At 30.0% G+C, this 26,037-nt stretch overlaps 1 protein-coding gene across 5 annotated transcripts in view; it reads left to right on the top strand.

The window, feature by feature from the left end:
* The first annotated feature begins 1,417 nt into the window (after window positions 1–1,417).
* LOC142323953 (BUB3-interacting and GLEBS motif-containing protein ZNF207-like) overlaps window positions 1,418–26,037 on the top strand; it is a 55,641-nt gene continuing 31,021 nt past the window's right edge. For 3 of the 5 annotated variants that reach the window (XR_012756184.1, XM_075364361.1, XM_075364358.1), the window contains exons 1-7: window positions 1,418–1,661; window positions 7,666–7,792; window positions 12,104–12,239; window positions 13,209–13,428; window positions 15,568–15,697; window positions 15,989–16,033; window positions 18,571–18,671. Coding sequence is in view for 4 of the 5 variants with exons in the window: in XM_075364361.1 (XP_075220476.1) it covers window positions 1,621–1,661; window positions 7,666–7,792; window positions 12,104–12,239; window positions 13,209–13,428; window positions 15,568–15,697; window positions 15,989–16,033; window positions 18,571–18,671 (800 nt within the window). In the remaining variant the exon portion in view is untranslated. The remainder of the gene's footprint in view (window positions 1,662–7,665; window positions 7,793–12,103; window positions 12,240–13,208; window positions 13,429–15,567; window positions 15,698–15,988; window positions 16,034–18,570; window positions 18,672–26,037) is intronic. The other 2 variants (XM_075364362.1, XM_075364359.1) reach the window with 1 other exon arrangement.

The following is a 26,037-nucleotide window of genomic DNA, read 5'->3' as shown; positions in this document are numbered from 1 at the left end:
CAAGGAAAATATTTTCAACATTGACATACTATGTAGCAGAATCATAGACAGACATTCATATTAACAAGAATAACAATAAAACCTGATTGCACCTGAAAACTAAAATTGAACAAACCTAACAGAAATTTTAACACAAACTAATGTGACCTTAAACAAGTACACAACCTATTTTCTTTCACCCACACAACTCCTACAAGACATGTCCCTTACCAATCATTAACTCTTTGATTCTGTCATGCATAAAGTATACACAACAACCCAGTCATATACAATCACTGTAGTGATTACACATTATAATACATTGTGTGGACGGAAGCACATTTAGTCATTGTTCAAAGAATATATATAAAATGCTTGAACAACTTAATTATATTAACATGTTAAATTTAAAACGCATGATCAATAAAACACAGATTGAATAAATTATTTAAGAATTACTTAAGACCTGCAATAGGCTTAAAATTAAATACTGTTTTACTTAAGATTACAAAATATAGTTAATAGTGTCACAATAAAACTCACTGAAGGAGTTTTTTTGATTGGTATGATTGGAGTTGTATGATTGGTTAAAATCAAAATCATTATATACTAGTAACTATCAACAATTGAAAAAACAATTATTTCTGGGATAATTAGCTTTACAACTTTCAATACCTAAATCCTGAAATGAAAAAGATAAAGATTACTTATTTAGATCATAAAACAACAAAAAATGTATTTTTTACCTTTTGAAATGAAAAAAAAAAAATCGTTTAATAAGTTTTTATTCTTCACAGTCGTCCACAACAAACTGTTAATATAATAATCAGATTTTTATTTTAGTTTTGTATACAATTTATACTAATGGTATTCAATCCAGTAATATTTATATTCTGAAAGCATTCATTTGCCTTTGCACAACCAACTCACAGGATTCAATGTGGTGTTTCTTAACTGCGAGTAGAATTAATTTTTTTTTATAAATATTTTAATTTTAATTTTTTTTATATTTTAAGAAGAAGAAGGATTTAAGAAGAAGAAGAAGGAGGGAAATTTGTTTTGCTTTCTGAAATACCATTCAAATTCTTCGCTTGTCACTGCTTACCTGATTCACCTACTTACTTATGAAATTCAGGTAAAATAAAATAAAAAAAATATTTACATGAATAATTTACACTGTTAAAAGTAAATGTTTACTATTATAATTTTGGTGTAAGATAGAGCCAAAAATCCTTAGCATATTTTGTTTGTATGATATGTCGATAATTTAGAGTATGTTAAATCACATAAAATGATGAAATTTATTTAAAATTCTAATAGTATTGATTTTTAAAGTTGTTTTTTTATTTGATCAACGAAATATGAACGATTAAGTCGTTTTTTACAAATAAGTTATACGTGTGGAAACGAAATCATTAATCCATGATAAATGTCCGGACGTTGAGTCATGGGATGTAATTACGTTCGTTTTTGTGGATAGTTGGTATTGTCTTGGTATTGCCCGTTTGTTTGGAGTGTGAAGTTGATTCTCTTAATTACGTGTTTTTGGCATTTTACGCTTGTAAATTTATATTAATTTGGCAGCAAAATTATTGTCGTAAATTTTTTGACGGTAGATTTTGCTACTAACTACGTTAACAAATGGGTCGTAAGAAGAAGAAGTTATCGAAACCTTGGTGCTGGTATCCTTCCACATAGGCTAGATCATATTTTTTTTCAGCTATTCATTGAACATTTGTTTTACTTATTTTGCTTGTATACTTATTTTCTAATAGAGCTTTCTCCATTTATTAAAAATTAAGTCGTTATTAGAAGTAGTCAAAACCATTTTCTATTTTTAGAAATGTCTATTATGTTATATAAAATTATCGCCAAAATTTCTATAACATTTTTTATCGTAAAGCGATGAGTTAATTAATATTTATTTTATCAAAATTATTTTATGTTTTAGTTAATTTTTTGTTCTTAAGCAAAAATCTTAACCTTCACAGTAAATTGTCCTTGAAGTTTACTTTTATAATATATTTTTTTTAATAGTTTATTCTTCATATTGGAATTATTAATTTTATTTAACGCAATATTTATTCTAAACTTCCCCAGAATTATTCTGAAATTCATATGTACGTTAAGTATCTAATTTGTGGTTAGTGCTATTTAGATAGGCCAAGTGAATAGCCCTTTAGCTGATATGTTTCCATTGAATTTTAAAAAGAAATTTGATTGAATGAGTGTGTTACAAATTTTCTAACAACAATAAATAATTGTAATTAACTTGTTTTTTTTATAGGCATTATCTTCGTGAAATAAAATTCAAAGAAATGGAACTTGATTTACTATAGGCAACTAAAACATGATTGTTGATAAAATGACCATTATTGTCCTTAATTTTTTGTTTACTGTTAAAGGAATGGAAAATTGTTTTTATTACTTTTATAAGTTATCCTAAAAAGTAGAGTGTTTTCTTTTGAATTACTTTGAATTTATTTTGTTACAAAGGTAAATATATTAGGTATTATGTTGCAAGCATATTTAACCCTTTGAGGACCAGACTTTTTTTTGGAGATTGTTTAAATAAATACATGCTCATATTATTGTTGATAAAAAACCCTGTATGGTGACTATTTGTAAGCTTGTGCTAAAGAATTTATAAAATTTTTGTAACCAATATTTTTAGCTTTTTTTTTAATTGTGGGAAAGCCAGTGCACTATCAACTAGAAATATTTTTTTGGCCATATCTTATTTGAAATTTTTCTAAAGATTAAAGAACCCCAAAAAAAATAGTTTGGAGTCACTTAACTTAAAATCAAGAAACAATTTTACTATGGGAATCATGATTTTTAGAATTGTTCTGTTTTATATTAAATCTGGTATTTTTGGTAAGAAATTGATAAATTTTAGTCAAATTTGTAAAAGTAAGCTTTTTGAACTTTATACAAATTACTATCAGGTTGAACATCCCTAAGTTGCTGGTCAATTTCACTCTTGTGTTCAAATCACACTGCTCATTTTGCGTATTACAGCAACTCTAATAAGCATTGCTGGGAAAAAAGAAAATTAAACACTAATTTTATATTTGTAATATTACTATCCGAACATCAGAAACAATGATAAACACACAATGTTCTTGGCTCGTCTACATACTGTACAACACACCAGTAAATACAGTATTGTAAAAAACTAAATAAAATAAACAACTCCTTTTCTGTCCAAATTAACTATGATTTCACGGCAAACTCGAAACAGTAACAAACATCTTATGTATTATGCAACTAATATGATTTACAGTTAAGTTCAAAATAACTATTTTTGTTTACCATCCAAATATTAATTGCAATGTAACAAGTGACTTTAAACAATAACAAATGTAACCTCTATCAAGCGGTTTGCTCTGACAACCAAAGATGTGATCAATAAAAACATCATTTTGACACTGACAAAAGTTTGCCAAATCCTCTTTCTCGCATAAAATGAGACTGACCAAAAATTGCCAGTTTGTCTTTTTAGCATAAAGCTGAACCTGAGGAAAATCAAGTGTTCTTCAAACGGTTAATATTCAAAATTATATTTATAATTAGTTTTTTATTATTGCTTAATATCTATGATTATTGAACTAGGTTAACAGACTAGTTTCTTCTTTTACTTTGTTTGATTATGGAATGTTTGTCATTAGTTGGAAATTCTGAAAAATTGATTAAAAATTATTAATTTAAATTAAATATTTTGTAGTCCATATTTCCTCTGTATGTAAATTCTAACTAATTATATAATATAAACTTACTCAATTGCTTGACAAAGTCCAGAATTAAAGAACATTTTTCCTTCGTATGAAACCATTTTTTTTTTTTTTTAATTACTTATGATAAATCATATTTTTTTTAATTTTAGCCCCCCTCCTAGTAAAAATCATCAATACCACCTTTGCTTGGGTAAGATTTTTAGATTTAGTTATGTTTTTGATTCTTGTCTATTATCTTGACTCCCCTCTTTTCTCATAAAATAATAATTTTCATCAATTGATGTTATCACTCGACAGAAAATTACAATTTTTTTTTATTTGAAAAATAGTTACAGAAGTGATTTCAGTACCTTGAAAATAATAATTACATGTTATTTGACAGTTTAATAGGGGTCAAGATAATAAACATTTGTGCGATTCAGTGTGGTGCTTGCCATGCCATGGTGTTTTTTATTCTACCACTTAACAGAACTCCAAAAATGTGTTCTACATGCTCTGTATATGTTCCAATATTGTTATCTATAAAATGATACTTATGGTTAATAGTTAATAACTATTAACCAATTACTACTGCCTACAGTTCGTTGTGTTTGTATGCCTTCCAACAATCTTGAGTAAATTATAGAACCCTCTTTTATTCTCTGGCAATTTTAATAAGGTATTAGCAGATTAGTTTTAGTGCCCTCAACAATAAACTATTTCATTTCTTTTCTCTACATATTCCTCTGAAAATCCACTGTTGAGGCAGTACTTTGGCTGCATTTGATTTTTGGTGAATAAATAAACTTATGTTAATTCTGATTGTAACCGTATCTGGGAGCACTAGTTTTTGCATCACGTGATTTTGATATAGCTTACAAACTTTTGCACAAATACATGTTCCAGTCGACAATGGTACCCATACACATATTCAAGTGGTGATCAGTCTACAGAGCCAAAAATTGATAGAAATAAACAGTTCCCGACTTAAATTATAGTTTTTTACTTTCATAATTTGACATTCAAAACAGTAATTCACCAAAGTACAATACATTATAATTTTGCAAATTTTATTCCTGGACAAAATCTCACACCCTTGCTAAAAAGCAACAGCTTGTTTGAAGTCTGAAGATACCATAGTCTTAATGGATAAATTTAAACATGAATTTAAAAAGCAGTTAACTGGTTTATAGTAAATTATTATGTTATCAATGTTTGTTTAACAAGCCATCACAAAAAAAAAACAGTAGGCTCATTGTGTATTGTTTAAGTGAGTGTTATCTCCGTAAATATGTTCATACATGAACTGCTTTCTTGGGTTGTCAAGATAATAGATATCAGAGAGATAATATTAGTTAAACTGAGATAATATCAGGTACCCGTAGAATCATGACTTATTTGTCCCTCCCCACACCTGGTGCAATGTACAATAAAATTGAATTTTCTGAATCTACAATCAGTTTAACATGAAAAAGTATTGTTTTTTGCATCAATGGCGTAATGGGAAGATAGCGTGAATCACAGATATCCAGGGAGGTTGAGAATATAGACATTGATCCCTTACACATGATGACTGTTATGAGGGTGAATCAATTATAAACAGTAATATTTTTTTAATAAATTTATTGATTAATAATATACACAATTCATATCTTCATCATTCTCTATGCAGTCTCTTGCACGATCTACACACTTTTTTCAATGATTTGGAAGCTTGAATATTCCTTGTTCATCGAAAGTTTAGGCATGTGTCATCAACCAGTTGTGCATGCACTCCTCAATGTCTTCATTGTTTTCGAATCATTCCCCTCCAAGTGGTTCTTTCAAGGGTGCAAACAAAAAATAGTCACAGGGGGACAAATCTGGACTGTAGGGAGGGTGGTTGAGGGTTACCCAGTGCATTTTTTCCAGTTTATCCTTTGTGAAAATCTGAGTGTGTGGCCTGGTGTTATCATGGAGAAGGATGACATCTATGATTGGCATACATTTTTTGTCTTGGTTTTTTGTTGATTATAGTAGCTGGCAATAGTCAGCCGCATTCACTGTTCATTGATTGGAGAAAATCAGTGAGTAAAACTTCCCTCAAGTCAAAAAAAAATCATTGCAAGAACGTTTTTGGCTGACAGATGGGTTTTGGCCTTTACTGGACAGCCTTCATCCTTACTTCACCTGTCCTTACTCGCAATTTTTGACTCTGGAGTGTAATGATGGACCCATGTCTCGTCATATGTGGCAGATTTGCCTCAAAAACCTGTCCCCTTGCTGAAATCTATTCAGAAGTTTCACAGATTTCCAAACCAGACCTGTTCTTAATTTTCAGTCTACATCGTTCAAACCCATTGAGCACTAATTTTTATAAAGTCAAGATGTTTAGTGATACTGGATTGAGCTCACTCCCATAACTGATACCCACTTCTGATACAATTTCTTCAACAGTGAATCTGTGATTACCTTTGATAATCTCTCAAACAGCATGGATGTTGTCAGCTGTGAGACTTTATGCATTCTCTCCCACCCTTAAATTGTCTAGCCCTCATATTCACTCAGTTCTGGGACAGTGTAGCATCCCCAAATTGTGCCTTTAAACAAGTTAAAAGGTTTGAAAAGTTTAACTTTTCAAAGGCCACACTCGTGGATTCCCCAAGTTTAACACAGAACCTGATTGCACAACGTTGCTCTAAATTCCAATGCTCCATTTTCGTAACAAACTTCACACTTCACTGATGGCGCTGTTAAAAATAATGTGTTGGCTGAACAGAGTTGAAACTTGTACTGAGCATGTGGAAGGGATGAACAAACCAGTCTAGCACAGAGCGGTAGACACAGTGTTACCAGTCTCATTACTTTTCTCACACATCTCGTAGATAGGAGGTTTGATGTTACCCTTATTTTACTAAATTCTACTACATTATTTTTGGAATGCTTCAAAAAAACCTCCTAGAACATTACAACAACCGAATGGATGTGAAACAACTGTGGTGCACCTGAAACATTCTAAAAATGAAAAATTTGTATTAATAGGGTATACGTTAAATATTTATTTGTAACATTCCTTTGTACACTTTTCATCTCTGTTTTATCTTAAGTAAGCATTTGTTATTCCTCCTCTTCCTTATATGACTACATAATACTGAATGGCCTCAATTTTACTGAATAAGTAAATCTTGTACTACGTTTTATATAAGTATAAAATTCAAATTAGCATATTTAATTTAATAATTAAATTGTTTTAATTATTTGTTTTTTAATTAGGTGCTAACGCATCTCTGGTATAATGTTATGTGCTCTTCCAGCTATTGCTAAGAATTGAAGACATGAGGAACAGTTTTTTTATGTTAAAAGCCATGTTTCATAATCCCTAACTGTATTTTGAATGGCATGCTGGAACCTTCTAAACTAATAGTGTATTAGATATTCTTCATTTTCCTAAATTTTGAATTAACATATTTTAAAAGATTGTAATCAAACTACAGTTAACATGTTGAATTTGGCAAATGTATACCAAAGGAAGGGTGTACTTTTACCACTATTTTTTATGATTTCAAATTATTTCACTGAGGATTTAGTCATATAATCTTAATTAAATATTTGAATTTTGCAATGTAATTTCATGTTGTCTAGAGTTTAAGTTTCTCTGAAGTTTAAATTTATTTGCAATAGTTTTTGGTCTGAAATGAAGAACACTGAAATACTGAATGGTTTGTTGAACGTTTAATACATTTATGTGAAATGATTTCTTATAAATTTTCTGAAAGTCTCAAGATTTGGCAACCTTTTTCTGACATGTGAGAGTGAGGTGTCTTGTGGACTAAGGCCAACCATACCAGAGATGTGTGGTTAACTAAATGTGTATGTACACATATATTCCAGTTTCTTTGTAATTTCTCTTCCTCATTAGTGTATTTGATATTTAATGATATAATTTTTAGAAATGTTCAGTATGTAATTTTTATCTTAACAAAAATCTCAGGTATTGTAACAGAGAATTTGAAGATGAAAAGATCTTGATACAACATCAAAAGGCAAAACACTTTAAGTGTCATATATGCCATAAAAAATTATACACTGGACCAGGACTTTCAATTCATTGTATGCAGGTATATTGAACAACTTAATATGATTTTACATTATACTTTTGGTAATAGTGGAAAATATAAAATCCAACATTCTTATTAAAGATGAATAATAGTATAAGGATTGCATCATTCCTTTTCAGGCCACCCAAAGGTATTATTCCATGTCAAACCAATATGTTTTTGGTACTTACGTATTAATGCCACCGCAGCTACAGCTTTATTTAAAAACAAAGTAGTCAGTCGGATTTCGGTGGATAATGAACAGTCTCTTTATTAATTTTAATAAATGGTTATTTATATTTATTTTATAAATATAAATTAACCAAACTTAACGTACGCTCGCTAACCTTGACTAATTAACACCATAATGTGAGTATTTATTTAATTAATTCAGTAATTATAGCAATTATTTATTATTTAAATAATCAAAACACTCCTGTTAATTAGTCAAGGTTAGCGAGCGTAGGTTAAGTTTGGTTAATATATTTATAAAATAAATATTAACCATTTATTAAAATTAATAGACTTTTGATATGCTAAACTCTATATCAGCCCATTTTCCACCGAAATCCGATTGACTACTTTGTTTTTAAATAAAGCTGTAGCTGCGGTGGCGTTAATACGTAAGTACTTGTTTTTTGTGTAGGATCCTGTAAAAAAGTGAAAAAATTGTAAATAGCATGATTCAGATAATTACAAAAAATTAATTTTCTTAGCTCCTCTAAGAACTAGAGACTTACTTTGGTATCATTTTAAGGCTCTTGGAATGGGTTTTCATGTGATATATCACTTGAAAAGATTTTGGCATAAGTAGTTTAAGGTAACTAAAACATTTATTTAACCTTAAATATATCCGAAAGTGTATTTTTTTTTAATTTGAAAAAATATATTTTTTGTTTCCTAATGTGTTGTACATGTGGTAAACATTTCATAATGGGATTGCAATGTGATAATGGTGAAATAAAATAATGAAGCTGTACATATTCGCCATTTAACTGCAATTCATATTGCTTCCAAAGATATTTGCATAAAAATTACACAGTGTACACTTCTTTTACAACTTCTGGTTATCCACTTTTTGTTTTAAGAGGTTATAAAATCTTCCTGTTGGATTTATCCTGGGATCTACTTTTGACACTCCTATGTATGTACATTAAGAACATTCTCAGTCTGGATAGTGGAAGGAAGGTGAAGGTCCATGCGGATGTAAGAACGTCATCTTCACCGTTTGATTTTCCTCATTTCCATTGTATCAAAAACACCAAATATGTTTAATACAAATGGCTACCAAATAAATACCCTATCAATCAGAAATTTTGTATGGTGTTTGATTGATGGCGGTGTATTGTAGAAATGCCACCTGTCTTCAAACACTGGTACTTATTGATCCATCCTGTACTTTTAATAGTAATTTCTTTTTGTATTAGTTATACATTTGTCTTTCTGTTATTGTTCCTGTCATTGTTAGATAATGTTTTTCAGCAATTACAGTGAACCTGTGGAAATGATCAAACCTAGAAGAAACAGCTGCGACATTGCTACAAGTAAACTGTGTTAATAAACAGACAATAAAGCTATACTTTGCTGATTGTATAAAGTGGAGAACCAGTTCTTCCATGTTTAATGAAAATAGAATTCTTTGTGTTGGCAACTAGCTCCAGTCACAATCCAATTATGATTGTTGTGCAGTACATAAATTGATTGGCAACTTATTTATTACATTAAAAAAACATGATCATAGATTGGACCTTGTATTTCCAGGAGATATACATGTTTGCTTTGAAGAAGCAGCCATTAACCCTCAGATTGTGCATATTATTTTGATGAATGATCTGTACCTCATATGTTCTTGTGGGCCCCATATATTTTTTTTTCAGTTTTACATAAACTTTTACTCCAAATTATTCACTAATTTTTTTTACATGAAAATATCAAAAACAGACAAATTAATAGGTTATTATAATTTGTTTGCAACTTTTAAACATAGTCATTAAAAGTTGCCTAGTTAATGTTTAAAATTTAACATAAAACATACATTTTAAACTTGGTAGTTTTTCTTGTACTCTGTTGAAAAGGAAATGTATGCACACTTTACAGATTTGGGCATAGTGTTCACACATTGTCCTATTACAAGAACACACTAATTTTTTCCTATATCTATTCCTTGGACAGAAATAAAACATCTCTGCTTTCTTGGAGGAGGTTTTTGTGGTATTGGTTCTGGTCTTGAATTAACACCTAACATATCTTCTAGCATAATTTGCAAAAGTCTTTGTGCCATTGTTTTGGCTAGCTAGGTTTTCAAAAATAGTTCAGGCTCCATACAAGTTCACGAAGGAATGTTCGATGAGGCATTTTCTTGACAGCATTTGCTAATGTAAATAATACCATTGCATTTATACCAGGTCGGTCAAGCATCCCAAAAAATATTGTCATCGGCTATCTTCTTGTTGCTTGAGCTGTTTAGTGGTTATTATATAGTTGGTCAGAGGTGTCAGTGCCACCTTTAGTTTTGTTAATTTAATATCATTTCAGGTTTTCCTGTATCATTGTTGACGAAAGATGTGTTGTCAACTATGACAACACAAAACGATTTTCTTTTTCCTTTTGTGTGGGACACAAGAGACATATTTTTGTCAAAAGCAAACTTATTTTCATTAACTGTTTTTCCAGCCAAGTATGATGGTGGTATCTTTGCTTTGTTTTTTTCTGTATTGTCCCAAGAATTGTTAATTTATATTCATGGAGCATGGTCTCAAACAATGGTATTGAGAAAAACCAAATTGTCTACGGTGATATTCCTGTTTGACCCATGAATTGGTTCTGACAATCATTTTATATAATATGCTGAAACACTCTCCTCTCAACTTTGCCAGCATATGGAATTGCATTTAACATGCAGAACATTTTAGAATTATTTAGCATAACTACCTTGATTCCATATTTTCCTGGTTTTGATACCAAATTAATACAAAACTGACAATTACCTCTGCAAGTAAGTAGCTGCTCATCAATGGTGCAATATTCATAACGAGTATAAAATGACATACACTGTACTGTTGGAGGGTTAAATTTGATGTACCATTGTCAAAATGTATGACTTTTTACACCCAGAAGAATACTCCCATAGCAGTGGATTTTTTTGGGGGAGAGTCTGTGTAAGCAGAAAATAGAAATATTTTTTGCTGCTGCTCCTGACCAATCTACAACTACAATTCAAGAAATAATAAAAACATTGAATGAAACTCCTGTTTGAGAGCAGTTAACAAATGCTGGTGAGGCTACCAGACAGAAGGTTTTGATTGAGTTGCATAGTCATTTGATCATCAATCACAGATTCAATTTCATTGATTTACAGATCTGTGGTCGTGCACAACATGAGAAGGTTTATTGAATAGAAGAAACAAGCAGAAAATTACAGAATGGCAAAACCTATTTTTGAGTCTTTGGCTGAATTCACATTCTGGTAGAGGTTTTCAAGAAGCAGTGTGTTTGACAAAACTTGTTTTGGCTTCCAGATTATAATTGAAATTGAGTAATTTTAACATTTATGAAAAAGTAGTTTCTAGATAAAATCTGTTTCTAGATAATTTACTACAGAAAGAAGAAGCACTTTGTCCCTATGTCTGTGAATAAAGATATTTAGTTTTATGTAAGTGAACAGAATAGTAAAACTTTGCAAAAATGGAGGATTTCCTTTTTCAACAAGAAGAAATTAATCTGAACTAAGTCTTGACTGCGTGATGAGTTATAAAAACATACAGTTTGAAATTTCCTGATTGGATATAAATGTTTATTATCATATAACAATATAAATATCCTTTCTCAGTGCTCCTGTTTCTGATTTTGCATTTCACAGTGGTTTTAACAGTAGACATATAAAGTTAGCCCAAAGGACAACAATCGCTTGAACTTGTCATCAACTTATGCCAAAAGATTTTGCATCAATTCTTTTTTTTTTAGTGATGTTAAACTGGCTGCAACTTATGTGATTTGGCATTTTGTGTTCAATCCCCAGTAGCAGTTAAATTAAATATTATGGAACAAAAAAAATTCCACTGACTACACTTATTCTATTTCAAAAACCCAAAAAATCTCTTTACCTGAATTTTTAAATTGTCAACTTATTTAAAAAATTTTATGCTTCATATAAATGACTGTAGGGAAGTACAACAAACTTTCGAGTCTTGCAGGTGAGAATCTCTACATGAGATTTGTGAATGGTCATTACTTTCAAGGTAAAACCTTTGTATATGTATTTTATTTTAGTTACTGTTATAATAGATTTTGTGCTCCTGCATCAAAGTAACTGGTTGTTAATTTTTTTCACAGGTTCATAAAGAAGCAATAGATAAAGTTCCTAATTCCATGTCAACAAGGTCAAATATAGAAATCGAAATATATGGTATGGAAGGTATACCTCCTGAAGATCTGAAAGAACATGAAAGGCAACGGCAGGGTAAACATGGTATGATATTTATTATTACTTGTAATATGTAATAATTTAAAACAAAATCTATCATGTAAAATCTTTTAAAATAGTGATGAAAAGGGTTTAATAATAATTAAAATGCTGTGTTGAAGTATTAAAAAAATTCAATTACAAAACAGCTGTATTGTATAGTCATTCTTGAAAATTTGTATTAATGAGATTGCCTTCAGAATACAAGAAGTTTTTGAAATTCTACTTAATGTAATCAAGTAACTAATTATTGATTGTCAGTGCTGAAAAAAAATTATATATTTGTTCATTACAACAAACCAGTTACATAAAGTAAGGTTTATTACCAACTGTGTATCTGTCATACCCCATCTCCTTGAATATTGATTTCACTTAGTCGAATTTTCCTTGGTTAAAACTTAACCAGTTTTAAGACTGTTTCCTTGTGTAATGAGCTTTCATGAAAACCGTATAAGTTAGTAACATTCATACATGAAATGAATGTTAAAAAGGACCATAGATAGAGATTACTTGTCTTAATTACTGTCAGTTAAACAAATCGTGCACAGTGTATTAAATATTAAGAATAATATGTAAATACATTTACATCTTTTAGAGAGGAGGATGATGATTTCTTATTCATTCTTGAAACATAATGTAGCCTATGTTAGCATTTTATTAAAATTTTGATAGCCGCTCAAATACTGTATAAACAACATTGTAATACTATATAGACAACAGTTTACTGTTGTCTATAGTGAAAGGTTTTCAAAATTCCAGTAGAAGCTGTGAAAGTATTAGCTTCACTGAGTATGAAATTATATGATATTCAAAATTGTCTGTATTAATTTTGTATAATCAAATAGATAAATATACTCTGTTACAATTATTTATAAATTTAATTTTTCAATTTTGCATTTTTCTTTGAACTTTTGGATGACTTAGAGATCTTTGCAAAAGTACTTTGTTAAGCAGTGATTTTTATATTGTTTTTAGGGGGAAATAGAGCACAGTCACCAAGCAGTGGGGAAGATGAGCCTCCTACAAAAAAGAAAGCTCCTGAAGGACTTCTGGGAAGTGCACCTCCAGGAATGGCACCTGGAAGTATGATGCCTCAAGGAATGATGCCTCCCCACCCCCCATATGGCCATCCTCCGATGGGTCATCCAATGATGGGCCCTATGGGTCCCATGGGACCACCATTCATGGGCCCAGGGTAAGTTAATTAAGTTATTTAACTGTGCTGCTGAAATTTTATCCTATTAGGATATTATTTGGATCACGTACCTGTAATATGAAAAATACATTCATTCATTCACAGGCATTTTCTTAGATTAATAGAATTTTATTTTTCCAATATACCCTTCAGTGAACAGCATATGTATATGCAAATGTTATAGCTTTCTTGCCCCCTCTTTCCTGATTCAAAGAATACAATTTTAAATAACCTTTCTTTTTTAATTTGTGCTTGTAGTGCTCCTTTTAACAACAGAGAAGGAATGTTAATTCTGAAATGCTGTTGTATGGAAAGTTTTACCCCATTAATTTGTATTTCTTAACCAAAGAACCATATTGCTATACACATTTAATTTCTTTTAAAATTGTATTTTTAATGAAAAAAGGCAGTTGCAATCCTTGAAATAATAATTATCAGTAGAATTCTGAAAAATGTGTAGCATAAATTAACCTACAAAGTACAATTAGTAAATACTAATACTATATTGGTAAGTACATGGTTCACACAGGCAGGAAGTTAGGAAAAATAGAAGAGAATTGCATTTTTGTTACCAAATTAAGATTATGATATTAAATAAGTATTTTTTATGTAATGCCTAAATATATTTGATATACTTTCCTGGCACCAGGAAATGGTGACCCCCATCACCCAGCACATTGCAACTATGTACATCAAGCAGCCGTTAATATGTACTGTTGTTACTAACATTCCCTAATTATTCTTTTATATTAAAGGAGGAATATTCCAAATTGCATTTAATCTTTTCACTGGGGAAATTTTAACAAAAAGTTACCATTGAAAAATTTAAAGGTTAACTGTTTTCTTGGAATTTATTTCAAACCACTATGATTTCTTTTTTTTTTTTTGTATTTTAAGTAGTAATTAATACTTTTAAATGACCTCTAAAAAGACTATTTAATGACCAGTTGTTAGATATAAACTTACACCCAGAATTCAGTTGGTTGAGAATAGGTAGAGATGTGTATTGTAGAAAAAAATATGAGCCAAAAGACAGTGTCTTCACACAATAAATGAAAGCAGTTTAATGAAATAATTAAGATAAGGAATTATCTGCCTTCACTAAAAAACTTTTTATCACCCAGTGGTTCTTCATCTCAGCAGATAAAACTTGGATCAACAGTTGTGAGAACGGTGGTCGTAATACAATTGTGTTCTTCGCCTGGATAATCTGGTAAGGATAATAGCATTTGAGCAGCAAATGATACATTTGAATCCTAGACTTCATTTATGTAAAGTGACTACACAATTATTTATGTTTATTAAAAAAGACTGTTTCTAATGTGGAGATTATGTGGTTCTCAATGTTCTCAAAGGCAACAAAGTAAGTTATCCTTAAGTTCATGTGAAGATATTGGTGAAACTTTGAAAATTATGTTTCCTGATAGTTATATAGCATCAAAATTCCAGCTTGGTGCTATTAAATGCTTTTATCATTAATCACGGCCTTGCACCATACTTTAATGGCATTCTGAAAATACATAATAATAATGAGAAAATATTTTTCAAGTAAGTGTTAATAACATTTGTTTTCTGTAAAAAAAATAAGAATTTCTGTTCTAATTTTATTATGTGTATTACTTTTAGTCGCTGTGATTTTCCTTTAAGTTGTGATCATATATATATTCGTTAAATTGAAATTTGTGTTTCATAGCACTTTTATTTAAGTTATTAAATATTGTTTTTTGTTTACTCTACAATGTAGGCTAGTTTTTGTGAAAAATTTTTAGCAATCTGAAGTACGAGCCAATTATTTAAAAAAAATGCTATAGTTAGTTTTTATTTCTTATGTGTTACTTTTAGTTAGCATGATGTGTTCATTTTTATATAAAAACCATCAAATAAGCTTCAAAAATGAGTGTAATAATAAATAATAATAAAGTGTGAGTTGGGCTGCTATGGGGATGGTGGAGGCTGCAAATATGTTTTGGAAGTAAATGGCAATAGCATCATATTATGAGTCAGTAGAGTTTTACTCAATTGGTCAGTAAAAGTCAGGAAATATGAATCTTAAGATTCAGTGGGAACCCTGCTATATTAGTAAATATATATTGTGAGTAAAATATTTATTATAACTTTTTAATTTTTTCTATTTTGCAGAATGCCAATGATGGGTCCTGGTCCTATGGGGCCTGGAGCACCTGGTGGGCCTATGCCTAATGCCCCTCCAATGGGTCAACAACCATCTCAGCAGCCTAATAAACCACTGTTCCCAAGTGCAGCTGCCATTGTAAGTACTAGAATCTGATGGACATTAGTCGTCCATGTGAACTAATAGGTTTTTTATAGTTTGTGACAAAATGCAACTGTAACAGGAATGTAAAAATAACATATTGATTGATTTTAGTTACACAGTTATCTGTTTGACATTGATGTAATCTTTATTATAAATATTGTTAGTTGAGCAAAATAAAATCATAAGGAGGAAATGCCTGGCTCTTTATTTTATTGTAGAGATTGGCATTATAATAATTTTAAAGTATTGTCCACAGGAAAATGTTTGGTTTTTGTTTGTTCTCAGTCTGAAGAAGATATACTCAATCCAGATCCATTTCTTGGAATTACTGTGAGTGAAAAAGACGGATTTTAAGTTTACAAGTCATGTGTGTTATTTTTCTCTTATTTAATTTAATTTGTTGTAAATTATATAGAATGTATCTTATTTATTATTGGCATATTTTATTTCCTTTTCTGAAATTTTGAAAAAAGTCTTGATTTGAGAGTGACTTAGAGTTAAAACAATTAACAATAATTAGAGAAATTTTAAGTGTAATCAAATGTTAAAGACTTGCATGCCAGAGCCTAATGTTACATCAGCAAAGACTTCATGAAAATCCCTGAATAATGTAACACATCTATTTCTATGCTTTTTAACAAATCTGATAATTTGACTAATTACCTGAAGAATGGTGCAATAGGTACTGAAATTGATGTAGATTGTAGTAATGAAGATCTGTTCTGCATGGAATTTCAAAATACTACAGAATCATAAGTTTACCAAATTATTTTTCAATTTTTTTGAAAAATCTTGTATTCCATTTCTTAACCGCAAATGTATACTTCTGTTGATCTACAGTGTTTATAAAATCTAAAAAAGAGATTTCAAAATATAATTATTTGTATGTATGCTTCTAACTGTTCATTAATATAATATCAATATTTTATTTGCATCACTATTATGCAAATTGAAATTCACTAATACAGTAATTAAAAAAAAAAGTAAAATTAGAGGTAATTACAATAAATAATTATAAAAGAACACAAACAAAAATATTTCCAATAAAATATACACTGTTTTTGTAATTTTTGCCTATCTTGTATAATTGTGAATTTTTAAACTGTACTTAATACAAAGTCTTCACCACTTTTTTGAAGCTACACTTACCTAAAAATTAATTTTAAATTTATAAAGATTATTTACACTCCGGCACATAGCCACCAAAAAAACTTCATTCATATAGGAGCATATGCTTATAACACACTCCCAGACATTTAGGTTCATCGTACCAACTAAAGCAAATGAGAAAAATTGTTACAAAGCCTTTAAATTTTGATCCTACAAATTTGAATGTGGTTCCTTCCATCTCTTATATCAGTGAAAAAATCACTCAAAATTGCTAACATCAGGGGGGGAGAAAGTACTTTAATTAAATGGCTCACATCAAACTGTTAGAAATAGTAGAAATTATATTAGTAGAACTCATTTAATTGAACAATAACAGTTTTGTGGAGAACAAATTGTGAAACGTGAAGAAAAATGTGACTAAACTATGAATTGTTTATTTACACAAGTATAAGCATCGGAATAATTTATCGGCTCATCAGTATAAGACAAGATGTTCAGTTGTGCTTTAATTGTTTTTCCTGATTATGATTAATCAATCAAAATCCCTTGGTACATTTTTTTTATGTAGGACATCTTTTCCATGGATTTTTGTAAAGTTCTAAAACAAATGCTTAATTTTTGAAAAGAAAAAATTAACATGACATCTTAAGTAGTGAAGATTAGTAGCTAATTTTCAGTTACAGGTAAGAATGGTAGATCTGAATAGACCAGTCGTAGAGCTGCATCGTGTGCATGCATGAATGACTTAATTGTTACCTTACTATATAAACATGTTCATTACTTCTCAGTGTTGCCAATATAAATATTGTTGGTATTATTGGTTACATTAAGCTCGCTCAAAAAGGTAGATAATTTAGTCATTTTTGCTTTTCTGTTCCTTTCATAACTTGTAATGAATTAAAAATGATTAATATTTGAACAAGTTTTATTGTTACTAAATCAGATCGTGTTTATTCAACCAGATTTCTGTGTCACTATAAAGTACATTGATCTTAAAATATTTTGCTCAAATTACTATTTTGATGACACAGTGGCAACAAAATAAAATAGCTATACATGTACAAATTGCTGTTTAATCTAAATCCATGATTGCTGCATCTTGATTAGTTTTAAGATGCACCTTATTACAACCTTTCAATCTTTTCAACATTTTGTTTACTTGAACATCATCTGATTATATGAAATATGTGATTGTTGTCATTAGGATGACGATGGGGAAATCAAAGATGGAGTTATGGTGTAATGATGGCAGAACTCCTATATGTTCGGTTAATAATTTTATTGACATTGTGCAAGAACAACTGCCATATGAGTTTGACATAGAGCCTTTTGTAATTTGAAATAGAAAAAAAGAAGAGATTATCCTTTATTAACTGTGACCAGTCAGTGATATCAATGTAGCTGAGTTTTTATGCGTACATATTCAAAATATTTTAATAACTCATTAAAAGAAATTAATTTATCAAAGGATTTTATCAGCTGTAATCTTACAGTAAATTTAGATCATTCTTTTATTTTTGTAAATATTGATAAATTTAGAAAGTTATATAAAATTGCTTTAAATGAACGGATCGTAGAGTTGCTAATTTAATTATGTAACATTTTAGATATTTTTAGCATGTATGTTGCTGTATATAAAGCTGAAGATTTTTTTGCAATGATAATTTTAGGTGAAGTTGGTTTTTCAAAGCTTAATTTTTAAATTTAACAACTGTACCAGCTCATTACACTGATCTTTATTTTCACATTCTTTCTAGGCTACAAGTACAACAACCCCTACACCAGTTGGTGCAGATTTTAAACCGATTACCAGTACAGCCCCTATAGGACCTGTTAAACCTACATTTCCTGCTTATAGGTAATGTTTTATATATATATTTTTTTTTACTATTTGAAATGTAATTAGTTTATTCTTAGTCACTATCAAAGTTACATGTTAAAACTGAATAATAAACTAGCTATTAAAAGAACTTGTTTTATATCTGACATTACTTATTTGAGGTGTGTTTGGAGAGTTCTAAGGCTGGGCTTGTAATTCCAAAATTGCAGTACTTACAGGCTATTGTGATGGATCTCCAATGAAGTAATCCCCTTACGACTGAACACACTGATTCTCAACAATGTTTCCATTTTTGGAAGCATTTCTGGAAATTTTCTTTCTTAAGGGTGTTAAGAACCCTCTTCATATATGGATGTCTTTAATTGAATTGCATGGGAAATTATTGAATAAATATGTTTCAGAAATTAATTACTTTTTCCTTTTGCACTAACAAACATGATTTACTTTTTTCCTTTCGCACTAACAAGCATGATTAAAAATACTCTGTATCCTTGAAATTAAACAAAAACTAATGAGCGTACTTCACTTCTAACATTCTGAAATATACAAAATAAAAATTTTGAATGTATGTCTCAAACAATTGTAATACCCATATTACATTTTCAGATATATTCTGTTCACAATAGCAATGGATTTTGGAAAGGACTAGGACAGTTACAAACCTAAACTATAGGGGGCAGGTCTAGAGTCACCAGGTCGCTCATTGTGCACTTAGCATATTTATAGTTTTAACTTAAGAATTTACAGAGATATTTGTTTTAAGAATATTCTTTCAGAAAATGTAAAAAAAAATTTAACTTTGCCTAGTAGGAACTTCTCTTAACAAAGTTAAGGAACATTTAAGTTGCATTAACAGTAAATTTAGTAAATAATTTAACTATGTACAATTTTTCATTGTTCGCAGGTGTGTACTTAAAATAAGTTAATTCATAAATAATACAGAAAAGGAAGTTGTAATACACTATAAAACTTTTCTCATCAATTAATGTATAAGATTAAATTTATAATGTTAGCATTGGCATGAAATGTATCAGCAAATATAATGATTATTATTTAGTTGTATGTAGATGTATGTAAGGTATATTATTATTATTTCTAATTATTCCCTTTTAGGGGAGCGCATGAACTTGAGCCAATCATGGGTTTTACTTCCTTCTCTTTTCTTCCCAAAACTTCTTCATCCATTCACTATGTTTCTTCCTATAATTTCTCTTTTTTGCTCTTGTTCAATTTTCTTATTTCTAATTTCATCCCTAAATTTCCATCTGTCCATGATTTCTTCTGTGATGTTCAGTCATTCCAGGTCGTCCTGCATTTCTTTCATCCAAATGGACTTTAACTTACTCGCCTTGACGATGTTGAACATTTTCTATGTGAGATAGATATAGTTATGAATTTTTACAATAGTCTCAATAGCCTTGAAATTTTGAAATAATTTATTTAACGTTTCAGTTGTAATTAGTAGTCATTCTGTAGTAGATTTCCTCGGCTAATCTTGGAACATCAGTACAATATTCTATTTCCAGTTGGTTGCAACGTGGAATGGTCTTGAAATGGGGGTTTTCCTGTTTTGTTATATTCAGCAAAGTTGTCATTATGAAATTTGAATATTCAAGGGAATAAAAAACCATTCGACGTAACAGAAAATTTGAGTTAGAGAAACGTACATGTTATTAAATCACTACCCACTGTAAATTCACTCAAGTAAAATGTACATTACTATTCAAGAAAATATTGCATTTTTTCCATATGCAGTCTTATATCACAGCAATACTATTATATTACATGATTCAACATTAATAAATACAGTAAGTACTACTGGTTAGTATGCATATATAGTATGTATGTAGTTACCTGAAGAGTATTTTATTTCTGCAAAACTGAAAACACTAAGCAAAATGTGGCTAAATATACATGAAAATACATTAATCTCATTTTTTCTCCGTGAAAATCAATTTATTGCACAAAAATCGTTATACTTTTTAAAAGGCTATACTTTTTATGAGTAGTAAAAAATGTTATTGTTGTATTGTATATAAATACACATTTAGTTTTAAATTCGAGGATTGTGTTTTTAGAAGTTTTTCAGATAAAAAGTGAAGAATTTAATTAAAATTTATTAATAAAAATTGTTAATAGTTGTCTGATATTTCTTCTGATGCAGTATAGTCAACCATTTATCCTATGTCTGCCACCATAGAAAAAACTGATTATGGTATATCATCTTTTGACTCAACAAATTGTTGAACAGATACAGTTATCTGTAACTTCCATTAAAGTTGTGGGCAGTATGCAGGGTAGTTCATCATTGTCGTTATCTGAACCAGTCTCTATGGTATCATTTTCATTTACCTTTGTATTGTTTAGATTACAATATCTTCATCAGTAGGATATTCGGCTACTACCAAATCTTCATCTATAGAAACATAATCCCAAAAAGTTAACGTCTCTGGATAGTTGCAAAACATCAGAACTGACTGCCATTCATTATCATCATCAACCTATTGTTGCTAGAATAAAGGTTTTCACTGCTAGTTTGTTCACATTGTGACAAAATAACAGGTTGTTGTGGGTTTTAAGTCCAGCTTTTTTAAAACAGTTAAAAATTGTTAGCTCAGTCACCTCATTCCAGGATTTTTTAACTTCCCGTAGACAGTGAAGAAGATGAATTTCTGGTTTTTGTTTCTTATCAACCATCTCTAATATTTTCATTATAATCCTTTTCCTATACATTTGCTTAAAATTTTGTATAATGCTTTGATCCATTGATTGCAGTTTAGAGGTTACATTTTGTGAAAAGAAAATGCTTTTATTGGTAACAATAACTGAGGAAACAATTTTGGATGAGCCAAAATTGTTTGGCTCAAATCTTTCTATTTTTCAAATTATATGATCCAGTTTGAAAAACCATTTTTCAAAGATTTCTCTAGTAACCCATGCTTTTCTATTGGCTTTGTACTAAATAGACAGAGATTTAACATTAGCAAAATATGGTTTTTTCGATTTACTAATTAAGAGACGTTTCAAGGTTCTGTCCCCATGTTCATACCTAAAAGAACTGTGACGCAGTCTTTTTCATTTCTCACCATGTCGTTTATCACCTTTAAAAGTTTAGTTTTGTCAGTTAAAAATTTATAAAACGGTCCAGTTTTGTCAGCATTAAAAATGTCCAATTCATTATATGTGCTCATAATTTTTTTTTTAGTGTACTCTTTATCCACATATTACAAACTTCTTCATTTATACTGGCACTTTCATCACAAACATTTTTAAAAATTATTCCATAAATATGTTGAGACGCAGCTCCTGACAGTTCACTTGGCTCTGTATGATACACACAGCTCCTGACGGTTCACTCTTGTTACAACTCATCATTCATCATTGATATATTTGTGAATTACATAAACAAAAACTATAATAAATACAATTTCTATTCATAATTAATTCAAGGCTTTTTATTTAAATAATTGAACCAACACATAATCAATTACGTGATTAATTCAACCTAACCAAGGTACTTCACAAAGTCGACATATTGTTTTGGCCCAACCATGGATGTTATATGCAATTTTCAAGAATATTCGTGTACAACAAACTTCATACAACCAGGGGTCGCAACAATTATTTCTATATTATTTATTATTATATTTAATTTACATTGTTTCATCATTATTGTAATATCATTGATTCAGTTCACATTTAATTTACTTTGTTAATATTTCACATTGCTAATTTTTTATTTAATACCAATTTGGAAATGGAGCAATTAATTAAACAAAGAGGATCAGTAAAGACCTCTATAATTAAGATTGGCACATTTACTTACAATTTACTACACAAGGTGATATTTCCCACCTTACAAATTAAAATAAGGAATCTTCGAATTGCAAAGCAAATATAAATATGACACCATTCAATCAGAAATTGAAATAGAATGTGAATCTCTTCTTCGACTTGTGTAGTTAGAGTCCAAATTGCAACATGTAATTAATAATAGTCATAAATGTAGAAGAAGAATATAGGAGAACTGGTAAAAAACCTTGGATTTCAGACGATATATTGCAGCTGATGGATGAACGCAGAAAATAGAATGCTAGTGATGAAGAAAGTAAAAGGAACTATAGACAATTAAGAAATAATATAAACAGGAAGTGCAAACTAGTGAAAGAAGAGTGGATTAAAGAAAAGTGTTCAGAAGTGGAAAGAGAAATGAACATCTGTAAAATTGACAGAGCATAAAGGAAAGTTAAGGAAAATTTTGGGGTACATAGATTAAAATCTAATATTGTGTACACAATATTAAAATCTAACAAAGATGGTACACCAATTTATAATACAAAAGGCAAAGTCGATAGGTGAGTGGAATAATATATTGAAGAGTTATACGGAGGAAATGAATTAGAAAATGGTGTTATACAGGAAGTTGAATAGGATGAAAGAGGGAAAACAATACTCAGATCTGAATTTAAGAGAGCATTAATAGATTTGAATGACAGAAAGGCTCCTGGAATAGACGGAATACCTGTAAAATTACTGCGCAGTGCAGGTGAGGAAGCGATTGAGATAGATTATACGAACTGGTGTGTAATTTTTATGAAAAAGGGGAAGTTCCGTCAGACTGCAAAAAGTGTTATAGTCATGTTACCAAAGAAAGCAGGAGCAGATAAATGTGTAAACTAGCCATGCATCAAAAATCTTAACTAGAATTCTGTGCAGAAGAATTGAGTGGAGAGTGGAAGAAGTAATTGAAGACCGGTTTGGTTTCAGAAAAAGTATAGGGACAAGGGAAGCAATTTTAGGCCTCAGATTAATAGTAGAAGGAAGATTAAAGAAAAACAAACCAACATACTTAGCATTTATAGACCTAGAAAAGGCATTCTATGATGTAGACTGGAATAAAATGTTCAGCATTTTAAAAAAATTGGGTTCAAATACAGAAATAGAACAATTGGTAACGTTTACAGGAACCAAACAGCAACAGTAATAATTGAAGAACATAAGAAAGAAGCTGTAATAAGAAAGGGAGTCTGACAGGGATGTTCCCTATCCCCGTTACTTTTTAATTTTTATATAGAATTAGCAGTTAATGATGTTAAAGAACAATTTGGATCCAGTGTAACAGTACAAGTTGAAAAGATAAAGATGCTATGATTTGCTGATATAGTAATTCTAGCTGAGAGTAAAAAGGATTTAGGAGAAACAATGAACAACGTGGATGAAGTCCTACCCAAGAACTACTGCATAAAAACAAACAAAAGAAAAGTAATGAAATGTAGTAGAAATAATGAAGTAGGACGACTGAATGTGAAAATAGGAAGAAAAAAGATTATGGAACTAGAAGAATTTTGTTGTTTGGGAATTAGAATTACTAAAGATGGACAAAGCAGAAGTGATATAAAATGCCAAATAGCACAGGCGAAACGAGCTTTCAGTCATAAATATAATTTGTTTACATAAAAAATTAATTCAAATGTCAGGAAAATATTTTTGAAAGTGTTTGGAGCATCACTTTATGGAAGTGAAACGTGGACAATCGGAGTACCTAAGAAGAGAAGATTAGAAGTTTTTGAAATGTGGTGCTATAGAAGATGTTTAAAATCAGATCGGTGGATAAAGTGACAAATGAAGAGGTGTTGTGGCAAAACAATGAAGAAAGAAGCATTTGGAAAAATATAGTTAAAAGAAGAGACAGACTTTTAGGCCACATATTAAGGCGTCCTGGAATAGTCGCTTTAATATTAAAGGGTCGGGTAGAAAGAAAAAATTGTGCAGGCAGGCAACGTGTGGAATATGTAAAACAAACTGTTAGGGATGTAGGATGTAGGGGGTATACCGAAATGAAACGACTAGCACTAGATAGGAAATCTTGGAGAGCTGCATCAACCCAGTCAAATGATTGAAGACAAAAAAAAGTCAAAAATCATCTAATCAAGAATTTAATTCAATTGTACAAACACAATTACAACCAATTAATATGCCTCTATTTAGAGGTAATGTGTTAGTGGCGGCACTATTTTAACATACTTATTGATTTAGTTGAAATAGAAATGGTTTATTTAATATCCAAGAATTACATTACTTAAATTCTTCTTTGAAGGGTGGTGAAAACTTATCTATCATTAAAGGTCTGCCACTAACGAAGATTATAGCTCTAAGATAACAAATATTTAATTGCATCATAAGGTCAGATTCCATAAAAAGAGAATCTGCAGATACTGTAAATTCATTTGAAGCAATGCAACTTCCTGTTAATACATATATGAATTTATAGTAGTCCAATTTCTAAAATCTAAGCTGGATTATAACACTTTACGACTATGGAGTGAGAAATTATCAAATGAAAGGTTTCCCACCTTTAAGGACTTAGAAAATCAAAGAACAAAGTTATAAAAATACAACCAAACCTTTAACCAAACGCTTAAATTTAAATCCTAATAAACAATATAACAGACATCCTGTTAGTTACGCCAAATCTAATTTTAATCAGTGTTGATTTTGTAATTCAAATCATTACTTATATCAATGTAAGGAATTTTTAAAACATGTCCATTGACGATTGTAAGGCCTTTTTAGGAAATAATTGTTCTAATTGTCTGTGAAAGGGCCATTCCATTAATTAATGTTATTCAAAAAATTTATGTAAGATTTGTGCTAAGAAACACAATAAAGTCATCCATACGGAGGAAATTAATGATTCTAAATTAGAAAGTAATGTCTGAGAAAAAAAATTGGTAAAGTTCAATCGTACATATCATGTGTTGGCAATGTATTGAAGAAAAAAATAATCAATGGAAAGTTAAAGGAACATGACTCATGCTATTCTGGGCATCAAGAAATCCAGATGATTAAAGACTGAATAAAGGTCGAACATTGAAAAACATTTTATTGAGAAACCACAACCTAGAATATTGTTCAAACAATTTTACAATAATAATAAACAATATTCAAAGAATAAACTAGATCATTCAAATATCAGTGATGATCATATCTGTGTGTTGCAATAAGGTGACTGTATTTATCAAAATAAATCGCCACAGAATATTCCTCATCGAAACATACAGTATCTGAAAAGGGGAAGGCTCTTTTATAAAATGTATAAAACAACAGTTTGACTTTACAACTACGGATGCCAATGAAAACTTTCAATTCACAACAAAGGAAAACTCGTGTGTAAATTTTAAGTAGTATTAAAAATACAAACTATAATATTGATAGTAATAATAAGCGTATGTCATATCAAGATATAAAGCCACAATCAAAAACATTCAAGTGAAGAACAGAGCTACGTTTGTTTTAATGATGTACTACCACTATAGCAAACAAATTCTTTCAATCTCATCCAATTTGACTCGTGGTTGAAAAATATTAAAGTAATATTTTTTAT

Source organism: Lycorma delicatula, chromosome 4 (assembly GCF_047948215.1).
Source record: "Lycorma delicatula isolate Av1 chromosome 4, ASM4794821v1, whole genome shotgun sequence".
Lineage (NCBI taxonomy): Eukaryota > Metazoa > Arthropoda > Insecta > Hemiptera > Fulgoridae > Lycorma > Lycorma delicatula.
Note: the sequence above shows the minus strand (reverse complement) of the source record. Positions and strands in the feature narration are given on the sequence as shown.